The 14,975-nt window shown below is 37.1% G+C and overlaps 1 protein-coding gene across 2 annotated transcripts in view; it reads right to left on the minus strand.

Annotated features, from left to right (window-relative positions):
- Positions 1–14,975, minus strand: part of NRPA2 (nuclear RNA polymerase A2) — an 89,728-nt gene that overhangs the window by 53,337 nt on the left and 21,416 nt on the right. For both annotated transcript variants that reach the window (XM_089999763.1, XM_089999770.1), the window contains one exon: positions 3,721–3,808. In XM_089999763.1, the coding sequence (XP_089855889.1) occupies positions 3,721–3,808 (88 nt within the window). The remainder of the gene's footprint in view (positions 1–3,720; positions 3,809–14,975) is intronic.

Consider the following 14,975-nt stretch of genomic DNA (forward strand, 5'->3'; position numbering starts at 1 on the left):
AGGGTCAAAGCCCCTGCCTGTCAACAACGAACGGAAGCCCGCCTGATGCCAGGGAAGGGCGAGGCGGGGGGACTTGCCCTGGCCTACAGAAAAACAACGAAGGCACGGGCGATGCCCCTGCCTAACGAGAAAAGAGGCACAGGGAGGGCTCGGCCCCCTCCCCGGCCGCAACAAGGAGCAGAGAGGAGGGGCTCGACCCCTCCCCTGCCGAACAGAGGGAACAGAGAGGAGGGGGAAGCGAGCCCCTCCTCTGCCGTAACAGGAGGCAGGGAGGAGGGCTCGGCCCCTCCCCTGCCTTGACAGAGGAAACAGGGAGGAGGGGAGGCGAGCCCCTCCTCTGCCGTAACAGGAGAACAGAGAGGAGGGGGGCGAGCCCCTCCTCTGCCGGAGGAACCACGAACAGGCAGGGGCTCCACCTCTGCCGAAAAATCCACAAAAAGGCAGGGGGCAAAAGCCCCTGCCGAAAAGATGGGCCGACACAGGGAGCTTCGCTCCCTGCCGGCGAAACAAGAGGGACAGGGGGAGCAGAGCCCCCTGTCGACACGGCAGGGGGTTGAGCCCCCGGCTGAAACAGCAAGTGACAGGGGGCATTGCCCCCTGCCCAAAACAGTAAGTGACAGGGGGCGGAGCCCCTTGCCGACGAATGGCGACGACAGGGGGACTCTGCCCCCTTGTCAGTCGACCCAAAAAGAGAGAGGCTGGGGGGAGTCCCCCTGCCGACGACAGGGGGCTCAGCCTCTTTTCGGCCGATCTCTCCCGGAGAAGAAGAGGAGGCGAGAGAAACTAGGGGAGACGAAGAAGAAAAACGAAAGAGGAGCGTACCGGGTGGTCGTTGGCGGCGGCAGCGTCGACATCGAAGGCTGTCGGCTCCCTGCAGCACACGGGATGAAGGCGGCGGCCGGCGGCAAGTCACCGGTGTCGGTGGCCGCAGGGAGGAACGAGGGGGAAAGAGAGAGTCGGTCGGGGAAGAGAGACCGAGAGACGAGAGGGGGAAGAGGCACTGAGGGGGAGAGAGACCGAGAGAGGAAGAAGGGGGCGGGGGTTCTCTCTGAACCCCTGCCTCGTTGTCTTCAAAAGACACGGGAGGCGGTGCCTCCCTTTCGGGTCTGAGTCGGGTCCGGGTCCGGGTCCGGATCCAACCCGAATCCAAGCTTAAAAAAATCAATTTATTACAATTTTCCAGTTATGTAATCAGTTTTTAGTTACTTTTATATGTTAATCTCATATTTTTTAGTACTTATTTGAGATTTTCAATTTCTTATTGGTTGTTATTTCATCAATAAAGCATTTTTTATTTATTTATATTTTTAGATATTTTTTATAATTTTTTTAAAGTTTTCAAAAAAATATTTGAGGCTTACGCTTTACGCCTTGAGGCTTACGCCTCGCTACGCCTCAACGCTTTTCACAAAACTGCTTGGGAGTTTAGAAATTTGAAAAAATATAAATAGCAACAAAAAACCTAAGAAAATAATAAGTTTTGTATTATTTTTCTTTCAAAAACATAAATAAACATGTTTTAAAGGTTTTAAAATATAAAAAAACAAAAAATAGGAAATGCAAACTTAGAATTAAAACAAATCTCAAAAATATTGTGATATTTTTTTATTTGCCGATATTTTGAAAATATCGTAATATATTCATGATAGTGCCTTGAAATTGCCGATAATATCACAATATTTTCAAAATATTCGTATATCAAATGATGAAAACATACTGAATGTGTTTGTCGGGCGCTTTGTTTTATTTTTAAAATTTGAACTAGTGCTTGATTTTATAGGGATCAACTCTTGGAGCGTTCGATTCCAACATGAGTAGGTTTTCATATGGTTTGAAAAATCTTCGAAAATTTTCATAAATTTTTTAGACACCAAATATCATCTTTTCATCAAAGAAGCAAGAACCAGGTGTTGATTCCTAGTAAATCGACCATGCCGAAATGTCCATGGGGTCAAAATAGCAAAAAAAAAGCACTGAAAAATCTGAAAACCCCATTTAGTATGTTTTCATCACTCCATATATAAAACTAAACTTATACAACACATCTATAAAATTACTCTTTAAAAGTTGTTATCAAGATGATTGTGCAACTGAGACATTAATATGCTACAAACCAAGGTTGTCAAACTAGGAGGCGGAAGCAGAAAGCGATGCGGGAAGCGGAAGCGAGAAGCGAAGCATTTTTAAATTTATAGGAAGCGGGAAGCAAAGTATCAATTTAAAAGCAAAATATTAAAAAAAATGAAGCAATATGGTAATTGAATAGAAATCAAACAAGAAACAAATAAAAACTAAACTAAAATTGATCATTCCTATATTTCATGATTTTTCAGTAAAAGAGTTAAATTTTTGTTAAAATCTAACAATGATGGCTACTAATTTAAAGAAAGTATATGGAAAGTGAGGGAAAGCATGAGAGAAAATACACGAAAAACATGAAAATAAACGTGAGAAAAGCATATAAGAAGCATAGACCAAGTGTGTGTGAAGCATAGAAGAAGCGTGGGGGAATCAAGATTCCCATGAAGTTTCGGAAGCGAGGAGTATCGCGCTTCCGAAGCGAGTTTTCAGGAAGGAAGCTTCCCACCTACCTAAGAAGCTTCTGGTAACTCTGCTATAAACAGCAAACATGCTAGGTTATGTCACATAGATATGACCATTTTTATGAAGTTTTCAATATGACTATAGGAGAGGATATGGAATGGGAGTCAAAATGAAGTATCCATGCGACATATTGCTAGGCTTCTTGTGTCAAGAGTTGGAATAGATACCTCTAAATTCTGACTACTGCAGCAAAATATATCACAACAAAAATCAATTTTGTAGCATGCCCCAACCCAAATGAAGCCACTTGCCCTTTTCTGAACCACAAACTCCAATCCCAATTTGATATGGAACTTCAATCATATTCCTCAAAGCAAAAGGACGAACACTTTTTTCACTGATATTTTTTTAATGAAATGTGTTAATCATAATTAGCTGTTCCTGAACAATAACTTGAACAACAATGATCTTCACCATGTAGCAAAAAACAAGCTAGGGAATCCAGTATCCCAGTAGGCAAGTCCCTCATATTTATCATTCATCTCAGTGGTGTAATCTATGTCACCTAGGTACGGGTGCAGGTGCGGGTACGGATGGTACAACCCGACAATTCCAAAAAATGTGGGTACAAGGATATATATATATATATATATATATATATATATATATATATCACATAAATACAAAATAAACTATATTATCTAAATATATATGCTATATCTAAAATATATATTATCTACTGAAAATATAATTATAAATTATAAATTGAATACAAGCTTGTATGTACGGAGGGTAAAATGGTGTGTCCAAGTGTCGACGCATGTCGACACAGGTAAAGAGGACAAAATGGAGTGTCCATGTGACATAGGGTGTAGTGTTTACCAAATGATAAAAAATGTAAAATGAGGTACTTGTACCAAACAGTTAAGTTTTTGGCAAATGTCTCAAATACTTTTCTTTGCTAATAGTAGTGTTTGTACACAAAACCAGGTATTTGGATCAAAAGGCTACCATGAAATATTTAATTATTTGCTTAGAAAGGAAAAAGAAAGCAACTCAACTCAGGTAACTTCCCCCTTTTTTAAAGAAATCCTTATGAACATATGAGAAACAAGCACCTCTTACTGCCAAAAGACAAAGTTATATAGAATGAGGAGGGAGTGATAAAGACCATACAGCTTTGAATATCAAAATGCCTTTCCTTATTTCCAAGCTCATCTAGGATCTGACGTCTTGATCTATGCAGCCACTCCTCAAACTTTTCCTAAATATTGCAGTAAAAAGGAACATGAAAAAATGGGAAAGATTATAATACACCATTAATATTCGAAATCAATTATTACAATAGACATCAGCCCCTCTTGTTTAACAAATACACAAATACAGGAACATATAAATGCAAACTAAAGCTTTACAGAAGAAGAGAACAAAAAAGAAAAATCGAGAAAGAAATTTTGAGAGAAAAACATAAATCACAAGTAAAAAGGCAAACATTTGCTGCCAAACAACCAACTGTAGTTCATCAGCATTATTAAGGTTTTGTTTTGTCAGAAGCCAATAATTATGGAGATGTTTGGCATCATAGATGAGGACCTGTAGTAGAGAGTCTTTCTTATCCTTATGTAATAAGGAATTTGTTCCCAATTTCTTTAATTATATGATAAGTGCTTATGTTATAGTTGCCAAATTGGGAAATGAGTTCGTTCACCTTTTGTTAAGAGCAATAAAAGACTTCCTTTGAATTGATTCATATGATATGTGTGGCCCAGCTCCTGTGTCCTCTCGCTCTCATTATTATGTGAGACCTTTAAGTACTTTAAAATTTATATTCAAAGGCACCATCAGAAAAGAATAATTTTTCTTCAAAGTAATAGAACAGAATACTCATTGCATTCATTTTGAAATTACCAGAAGAACAATGGGATAGAGCAACAAATTTCTATCCTCGTATCCCACAGGAAAAAAACGGTGAACAGGAAATATAATCTTACACAAGGTGAAGCCCCAAAAAATTTTCAACACAAGCATTTTATACAGCTATATACCTCATGAACTAGTTGCCCACATCACAGAAAGAGTCTAATATCGCGTATTTTTTTATGATTTTTTAAATTCAATATATATTTAATTAAAATGATAAAAATCGTGAAAATCTATTAAAAAATACGTGACATCAGCTGGGTCTGGGTGTGGCCAAGGGCCCACTAACAAGACCTAGATGAGACAACTATTATTTGAGAATTTTTTCATTTTTAACCTTTCAATTCAAGCGAAATTCAAGTTAAATTCAGGCAAAATCAGGTATGTATACCGTTAGATGCACCTCGTAATTCTGAGCACGTTGGCGTTCTATTTTTCTGAAATCGGGTTACGGTTGACCCGAAAATCGTATTTTTCAAAAATGACCCGCCTCTATTTTTGCCTTTTTCTGGATTGAAACGGATTGGATCCGCTAAGTTTGATTCAAGTTAATATGGATTTGGACCTAGTTCAGGACCCATATTAACAAAGATTTGGTCCACGTAGGATCCATATGGATTTTGGATATGGATTTGAATCTTGGATCCAAATCTAAATCCAAAATGCATCCATGGCTAATTTAAAACTTTAAAATCAATTTAAAATTTAATTTGGGTAAGTAGAATTCTACCTGGAGTAGAACTCTACTTCAGGGAGACTTTCAGAGGGGGGCGACACCCTCTAGAATATTCTCAGAATATTATATTAATAATTAAATAATAAATAAATAATTTAGAGGATAATGTAGAGTTATACATGATATAGAACTCTACTTATGCTATGCCATCTAGAGTGGACGTCAGCCCCTTCTAGATGAGATCTAATTAAAATAAAAAGGAAAATATTAAAATAAATAAGATCAAATTTTAGAAAACATATAAAAAGAAGGTTAGTCTCCCCTCTCTCTAGAAATTCATATTCTAGAGAGAGAGGGAGAGAGTTAGAGAAAGAGAAAGAGAGAGAGAGTCCCAAACTCTTGTGGGGGAGAGAGAGAAGGAAAAAGAGAAAAGGAAAAAAGAAAAAGAAGAGAGGAAAGAAAAAAGAGAAGAGAGAAAGAGAAGAAAATTCATTTCTCACCATACATTCATCGATTTTTCCGATCTTTCTATACTACAATTAAGGTACAGGTTTCTCTCTAAGTTCGTATGGGAAGAAAATACATATAAACTAATTTCATGTGTAAGTTTAGATGAAAAGGGAAAATTTGATTCAAATATATATATATATATATAAGGTGACAATTTCATGTATATATACGTATATAAGATTATTTCTTGAAATTTTGATTTCTCTTCAGTATCAAATCCTGAAATATTTATGTTTTGATTCCCATAGATGTTGATTTTCTTGATTTGATGTGAGCATGCCATCGATTTTTCCCTATTTATGCATGTGTTCAACTTTTATTGATTTTGGATATGCATATAATGAGAGATAAATGTTGTCGATTTCTTTTTAATGCCATACATGATGAATATAATATATATATATACATATATTAGTCCTGACGACCTTAGTATTTGACGATTCTTGTTCATGTTCCAAAAAAATATTGTTTTGGATCAGGTTTGATCTTATTAAAGTTGTCGATTTCAGCATATAAGCAAATTTGATCAGCTCTGCCAATATATTGTGTTTGTGTAGTCTGATCAGATCTGCCGATATGTATTTGTGAGCAGTCTGATCATATATGCCCATATGTTATTTTGATGTTGTGATCAAATTTGCCTATATGTTATTTTTTTAATGCAGTTATCAGATCTTCCAATATGTAATTTTTTGTGTTGTTATCAGATCAGCCAATATGTTACTTTTGATGTTGTTATCAAACTTGCCTATATGTTTCGTGTGTGTAATCTGATCATATCTACCACTGTGTATTGTGTATGCAATTTGATCAGACTGCCGAAGTATGTTGTTGTACAATCTGATTAGACTGCCAATGTGTGCAAGCATGTGCAAACTGATCAGATTTGCTAATGTATTTTGTTATGCAATTTGTTCAAAGTGCCAATGTGTGTGCATGTGCAATCTTATCAGACTGTCGACATGCTATGCATGTGCAATCTTATCAGACTGCCAATATATGGTGAGTGAGCAATCTGATCAGATTTGTCGATGGACTATGTGTATGCAATCTGATCAGACCTGTAGGGTTTCGCTTGTGTGTGTATCTGATCAGATCTGCCAAGTCATAGATGTATGTAAAGCTGACCACAATTTGCTAAGTCTCATGCTATGTAAATCAGAACAGTTTTGTCGTGTTCAAGCACATAGTCATGTTGGTTGCAGGATTATGTATTCGATTAAATGTTTTGATTTGGTTATATATGCTTATGCATTCGAATACCATGTTACAAATGTGCATATCATATGTATGAATCTTAAGTTTATTTTGATCTTTGCATAAATATGATCATATGCATGTTTGGGTGTATGCAAGAAATTGATCATGATAATGTTTGTTGCATGTGTATGTGTTTCGCTTTATGTGCATTTATGTTGTGTGTTTGAATGTGCATAGTGAACATCTTTTGAGACAAGGTGTATGTTGCATGTTTATTGAAAATTTGCAAAATATGCATATATCACTTTTAAGATGTTTTGGTGGTCAGATGTGAACCAATGTGTGCCGTGTAGGCCTGGAGCATATGTTGCTCTACTTATTGTTGATTTCAATTATGCATTGCAAAATTTATTTCTAAAAATTATTGGTTTTCCAAAATTAATTGCACTATTATATTTGTGCGGGCTAAGGTCCGAAATCGGTTTTGTGTGTGAATTTGCAAAACGGTTCTTGTATAAAGAACTTGAAATTGTTTAAAAAGTAAAAGAGACCAAACAGTGTAATTAATCTCTTCCTTGATATCCCTCTCATAGTGTGTGAATCTTGAATGGTGGTCTTAGGAGACCGTGAAGATACTAAAACTTCGTGTGTGATTATGCTCTTTAACTCAATGTAGTGATTCATCTCCCGACCACGGTTTTAGAGATATTTCATTCACTTTGCCTAGGGTAGTGGTGTTGACTCAAGTGTAGTTTTTATATACCAAAAAAGTGACGTCAATGGTTGAAGATTTTCATTGATGTCGCGGCATTAGGTGAGGATTCTTAATATTCTGATGGAAGCTGAGGATTCCTAATATCGGTCGAGGTACAAGTGTGGAACCCAATAATAAAATACAAATTGTATGTTAAACTATAACTGGAAACCTAACTTGAACTTCAGGAATTTGTGCTTGTTTTGAGTATCTGTGGGTTTAAAGAAAAATGAAAAATTAAATTTGTGTGCATTTAATAGGGACATGCATGCAAAAGCAACTCTAATAAAATTTGTTTCCGCAACTGTTTAAAAAAAATCACTATTTTTATGAAGGGTCGTTACAAAGAGCACCATATAACTAAACGAATTTAAAGAAACAAGATTATTTGAATCTAAGAAGTTGTGGTTGGAGCTCTTCCCAAAAGGTACATTATAGAGCATTGGGTTGTTCCCTCGAGCAAAGACCCTTGGGTTTCACCACCTCCTTTCCCAAGGGTTAAAACGAAAGGTAAACCAGCTTTGGATGTGGAAGTTAAAATGGTGATTCTTCTGGCCAATGGTGAGAGGAGTTTGGAAGTAGGTGGGGAAGCCACACACACACACACACCCTCTCTTTTTTTGGACTTTTTGGTTTTTCTATCTTGGTTTTGTTCATGTAGGCTTCCTGCCTACCATTCTTTTTGGTACCTTATAGAGGTGGGTTGTTTTAATTTGGTTGTACATGTTCTTTGTTAATGGAAGGGGACAGTTAAAATGAGGGTCCTACTACATTATAATGAGTGGATATTTGCCTCCTTCCAATGGCTTCTGAGCTTCCACTGTGTTTTCCTCGTAGGAGAATCATTGCCCTTCCCTCAATGCTCCATCTTGCTGCTCTCTCTCTCTCTCTCTCTCTCTATATATATATATATATATATATATATATATATATATATATATACCAAAAGAAGATAAAAAGAAGAACTCAACCATTTTCCTATGCCCTTTGCCCAATCTGCTTCCAGGACCGAAGATCCTACACACAGCAACCCTTAGATGAGAAGGAGATTTCACATCCATTAACGAAAATTTGAGAAATAGAAAAGAGATTTAAATTTAGTTGTGGAAAAAATATAACTTTTGGTATACAAAAATTTTGAAAAGAATCTAAAATTTCAATACTTTTAATTTGCAAAGATGTTTCATCGACAGTGGAAACATAAATAGTTTTTTAGTTAGTGCATAAATAAAATAGACCATTCTTATGAGGTGTCATATGAAATGAAGCTTCTGAATCAAAGATCCAAGAAGACATACCTGAAGGAGAAGATGAGGTTACACAGCACGTGATGTAGATGGAGATTTGAGTAATTGTTGAAATACCTCTGATAGTTGAGCAAGTGAGAAAGAATCCCTTCCCTTGTTTCATCCTTCTTCAGTGTGGATTCTTCAACGGAAGTCATCTTGTTCATTGGAGAGTCATTCAACTTGGGGCAATTAGGTCTTATGTGCACCGGTTCATGGCAATGATAACAAATAGCCTTTTACAGTTACCATTATAGCTATTTTGCCTCATAAAGTGTTGAGGCTTGTAAGATTTCACATGATTGTCGGGTTTAAACACGACCAACACTTCATCTCTTCCCTTAATCATATCAACAAAAGTTTCTTCTTCGCACATTTTGACAACGATATCTGTTAGAAAGTGGCTTTGAATACATTAGGTTCAATAATGAACTCATTACATATGCACATGAAGTGTGAATAAACCCATTAAAGGAAACAACACAAGCACATAATGTGCTAACACATAAACCCACAAAAGGGGCAAAAATATGACTTAAAGTCATAAGTTGAATATTATTGAAGAAATGGAAGAAGAGGGTTAAAACCCATTACAATGGAGCAAGAGCTCCTCCAAGTCTTAAGAAATACAAAGGGGAAATCCCCTATTTATAAGCACAAAAAGGAGCCACCTTGGGGGCTCTCAAAGAAGACGTTGGAGAGCCCCCAACGGTCACATTTGTGACCGTTGGGGGCTCCCAACGTCTCTATTGGGAGACCCCCAATGGTTTATGAAAACAAAAAATAAAAAATAAAAACAGAAAATTTAAAGGAAAAATTACAATGCATATTCCAATTGGAATATGTGTAAAATGTCAAATTACAAGAATACCCTTGAGAGTATTTTAGGAAGATAAAATATATATATTTATATATATATAAATATAGATACGTATACATATATATGTATACGTATCTTTATATATATATATATATGTACATTTAAGGATTATATTTCAAAATATATGTGTACGAGTACACATATTTTAACACCCCTCCTCAATCTTTGCGGGGAAACGAAAAGATTGAAAAAAGGGGAAGACTCCAAGAGGCTTCGGCAAGGATGCAATTGAAACTTGAAAATGCCTTCCTCCAATTGTCTTCTAAAGAGAACACATTTCCCGAACCATCCAGGGTACTTCTCTTTGTCCTATCTCCAAGATCCTGTGGAATAACAACAAAGAACAAGTAAAAAATATCTTTGCACTTTACTGAAATGGAATATTCCTAACAAGGTGCAAAATTTATGCATAATAAGATAATTACTCTAGAAAAGAAAATTTAGAAAACCAAAAATTAAAAAAGAAACAAATATTATGTTAAAGAGTGAGCGGAAACGAATTGCAAGAAATGCATAATGCATTCATAAGGTCCAACATTGGACACACACAACCCCATAATGGGGAATAACAAAAAGGTCCACTAAGGGACACCACAATAAGCCTACGAAGAGGCATAAGCTACATATGTTTTATTGAATGAGAGCCTCAAGGGCCATAATGAGCATATGCATTTACTATCATAAAATGAATTAATACTTAAAGAAATCATTAATGAACATGCTCCAAACATACTTTAGTCAAAAAGTGAACCCAAGAGTTCAAAAGATTTTTAAAAGAACACGGATACAAATGTCCAAAGGCATGACGAATATGATCTTCAATAAGAGGGACTTTACAAAGATTAACATGCATAATAGAGTTTTTCACATCTTTTAGGGAGAAGATCTATGTCAAATAAATGTCATAAATAAGAAGCATGATTTGACTAAGTATATTAAAACATTCACCCTAGATTCAAAAATGAATATCATTTGAGACAAAAAAGACTTATTTTGTATATCAAATAAAAAAGTGGCCGAAAAAAAGCTGTAAGCATTTAATATATGCTAAAATATCAATTTGATTTAAAAACATATCATAGATATGATTCACTTGTATCTAAAAACACAAGAAATTTTGCAATTTTCAAAAGTAGTTCATCCACTACAAGCAACTACCTCATTAGTCCTCCAAAACCCGTAAATCAAGTGTATAAGCTACTAGATCAAGAATATTATAATGCCATTAAAGGCCAAATGACACACACTAAGGTGTGTAAAAATACATCTTGTCTACGTATAATAATACTTGAAATGAGTGCATCAACGACAAGAACAAGAGAATACACGCCAACATGGACAAAAGCATCTTTTGTCTACGTAAAAATACACTCAAGACCAAGTATGTTCAGCTACTAGAACAAGAGTATTAAGCCAACCATGGGCTAAAAACGCAATACATCTTTTGTCTACATAAAATGGCACTTGAATTGAGTGAAAGAAGCCAACCATGGGCATACAACTCAGCGACTAGAACAAGGACACAAATGTCAACATGGACTAAAGATCACACATCGTGGTGTGAATCAACGTGCGTTGTCTACATATGATATCACTCAAAACAAGTGTGTTTAGCTACTACAACAAGAGAAATAAAGCCAACAAAGGGCTACCAGCACACCAAGGTGTAATAAAATTCTTGTCTACATATAATGACACTTAGATAAGAGTTATAAAAGGAAAAGACTTTTGAGGTAATAAAACTTGTAATGACAAACATATATATAAATCAAACCTTGAATCAATAGAGCAATATTCTTCAAAAAGAATACCCATAAAAATAACATTTTGGAATAAACAATGTAAAAGTATCTTCAACAAGATACAACAACCGATAGAACAATATTCTTGAAAAAAGTGTGTGAACATACGCACACCAAGAACATATGGAACACTTGTGCACAAAAGTACGAAATCACAAATGTGCAAATGCACTCATAATTTTCATAAACAATAAAAGGTTGGGCAATAATTGAAAGTTCAAGAGGCACCTGTGAAAGAGGAAAGAAAGGAGAACAAAGGATGCGGCTGTCACGATTTCAATCAAATGAAATCGTGACCTAAACATTCTATTAATAAGTGTAAATCAGTATGGGTCCGGGTTTGATGTAATGTCCAGACCCGAAAGACCCAAAATGAATAAAACATACAGACTCGGGTCCTGTACATACAATGGATCTGGTACATACAATGGATCCGGGTTACTATCCAGAATACACTTTTTCACCCCCCCCCCCCCCCCTCAAGTTGATCATGGTTTTGGACCATGAACAACTTGCCTTTAAGCATCCAAAAACGATCTTTTGTCAAACCCTTTGTAAATATGTGTGCAACTTGTCTTTCAGTATTGACGAACTCAGGCTCGATCTCTTTTTCTTCAACCTTTTGTCTCACAAAATGTTGGTCGATCTCAATATGTTTAGCACGACTGTGATGTACAGGATTGAATGACATGTTGAGAGCGCTTTGATTGTCACACAGCAAGGTAGAGTGAGATATCTTTTCTCCCACTTCAGTTAGTAGATGTCTGATCCATGTGGCTTCGGCAGTAGCGGCAGCCATGGATCGACACTCAGCCTCAGTGCTTGATCTAGCGACAGCCTTTTGTTTTCTACAACTCCAAGAGACTAAATTTCTACCAATGAAGACACAATATCCTGATGTAGATTTTCGTTCATTAGGATCTCCTGCCCAGTCTGGATCACAATATACAGTAAGCTCATGCTCATCCTTGCTGCCAGATGACTGTGGTGAATATATCAATCTGTCCCCAATGGTTCCTTTCAGATATCGAAGGATCCTCTTAACCGCTTCCATATGTCCAGTACGTGGTGCATGCATAAACTGAGACACTTGATTGACTGAATAAACAATATCAGGACGAGTGAATGTGAGATACTGTAACATCCCTATTAGACTGCGATATCTGGTAGGGTCCTCATACAGGTCTCCATCATGAATGCTAAGTTTTTGGTGAAGCACACTTGGAGTTCCTAGAGGCTTGCAGTCTTTCATACCTGCCTTACTGAGAACATCTACTGTATACTTGTGCTGAGTGAGAGTCAAACCATGAGCCTGACTGTCAACTTCTACACCAAGAAAGTAACGCAAGACACCAAGATCTTTCATGTTGAACCTCTGGCCTAGCAAGTTTTTTACTTCTTTGATGTGAGCTTCAGAGTTTCCTGTGATGACAATATCGTCAACATAGATTAACAGAAGGTTGGTCACATTCTGACTTCTAAAAATGAATAATGAGTGGTCCAGTAGAGAACGTGAAAATCCATGTTTTTGAATCTCAAGCGAGAAGCTGTCAAACCAAGAACGAGATGTTTGTTTTAGACCATAAATAGCTCTCTTTAGCCTGCATACATGGGTTTTGCAGTTTTGTTCTTGATATCCAGGAGGTTGTTCCATATAGACTTCCTCCTTCAAATCCCCATGCAGAAACGCATTTTTTACATCAAGCTGACTCATCTTCCATCCATGTTCAACGGCTAGGGAAAGAATGATTCGAATCGTTCCCATTCTCACCACCGGGCTGAAGGTCTCATCATAATCTTGCCCTGCTTCTTGGGTGAACCCTTTTGCCACCAGTCTTGCCTTGTATCGTTCAATGGTTCCATCTGGTTTATACTTTATTTTGTAGACCCATTTGCATCCGACAACATTTTTGTCAGGTGGTCTGAGAACAATTTCCTAGGTTCCACATTCATGTAATGATTGCATTTCATCATTCATGGCTTCGACCCATTTGGTTCATCTTCCTTATTGAGGGTTGTTAAAAACAGCTGAAAATCCAAGGAAAAGTTGTTGTAACTTACCCATCTATCAATAGGATGTCGTATGCGATTTGATCTCCTAACGTCAAGGGTACGAGAGGGAGTAGGGTCGATTGCTGATACGGGATTTAGATAACTTGATGTTCTCGTTCTCTGTCTAGAATAGGAAATGCCCTTGTATCTGCCTGGTACGGATGATGATACTTCTTCCTCATTCTGTGATCTCGATGTCCCGGTGGTTTCAAACACTTCTTCTTCTTGCTGCACACAATCTGGAGGACAGACTTCATTGGAGCTAGTAAAAAGTTCTGAATTCAGCCAAGGATAATAAACTTCAGTTGCATTAGGGAACATGTCCGTTGTGTCGACTCAGTGATCAAAATTTTGCTCGTCAAAGACGACATTCCTTGAGATTCTAATGCGCCTGTTGGTTGAATCATAACACCTATATCCTTTGTAGTCGTCTGCATATCCCACAAATCTACACTTTTGAGCCTTGTCCTGAAATTTATTTCTCAAGGACCGATCAATGTGCACATAACAAACACATCTAAAGGCACGCAAATCATGATAATTAGGATGAGCTCCAAAAAGAAAGTAATAAGGGGACTTATTTTCCAGAACAACCATAGGCAGTCTATTTATCACATGTACGGCAGAATGAAAGGCTTCTGTTCACATATTGATGGGAAGATTACTGTCATGAAGCATACTCATGGCACTTTCAACGATATGTCTATGTTTTCGCTCAACAATCCCATTTTGTTGAGGAGTGTGTGGACAGGACACCCTTCTTCCTATCCCATTATTTTGAAGAAAGGAAATAAAGTCACTAGAGCTGAACTCCCCACCTCCATCACATTGGAAAAATTGGATAGACTCAGAGAATTGAATTTTTACTAAGGAAAGAAAATTTCGAAACAAAGAGAAAACTTCCGACTTATTTTTTATGAAATATATCCAGGTGTATCGAGAATAACTGTCAACAAAGATTAGGTAGTATCTGCTTCCAGATCCAGAGGCAACTGGGGCGGGTCCCCATACATCAGAACAAATTATCTCAAAAGGTTTTGAAGCTCTCTTATTAATGGAACGAAAAGGTAATACATGACTTTTGCATAAAAGACAACTGGAACACTTCTGATTGTTATCATCCCCATTGAGACTTTCTTTGGGGATGAGATTATTCGAGACAAGTTTCTCAATAAAATGACTCCCACAATGTCCTAATCGACTATGCCATAAGAAAGGCTTATTACATTCAGAAATACTAAAAACATTTGCAGAAGAGAAAGAACACGACTCTAATGAAGACTTCGAATCCAGATGAGCAGGGGAGACGGAATGACATGGAGCTTATTCAAAGACATACATATTGTCTCGT

Source organism: Nuphar pumila, chromosome 1, assembly GCF_984573655.1.
Source record: "Nuphar pumila chromosome 1, dmNupPumi1.hap1.1, whole genome shotgun sequence".
In the NCBI taxonomy this organism is placed as follows: Eukaryota; Viridiplantae; Streptophyta; class Magnoliopsida; order Nymphaeales; family Nymphaeaceae; genus Nuphar; species Nuphar pumila.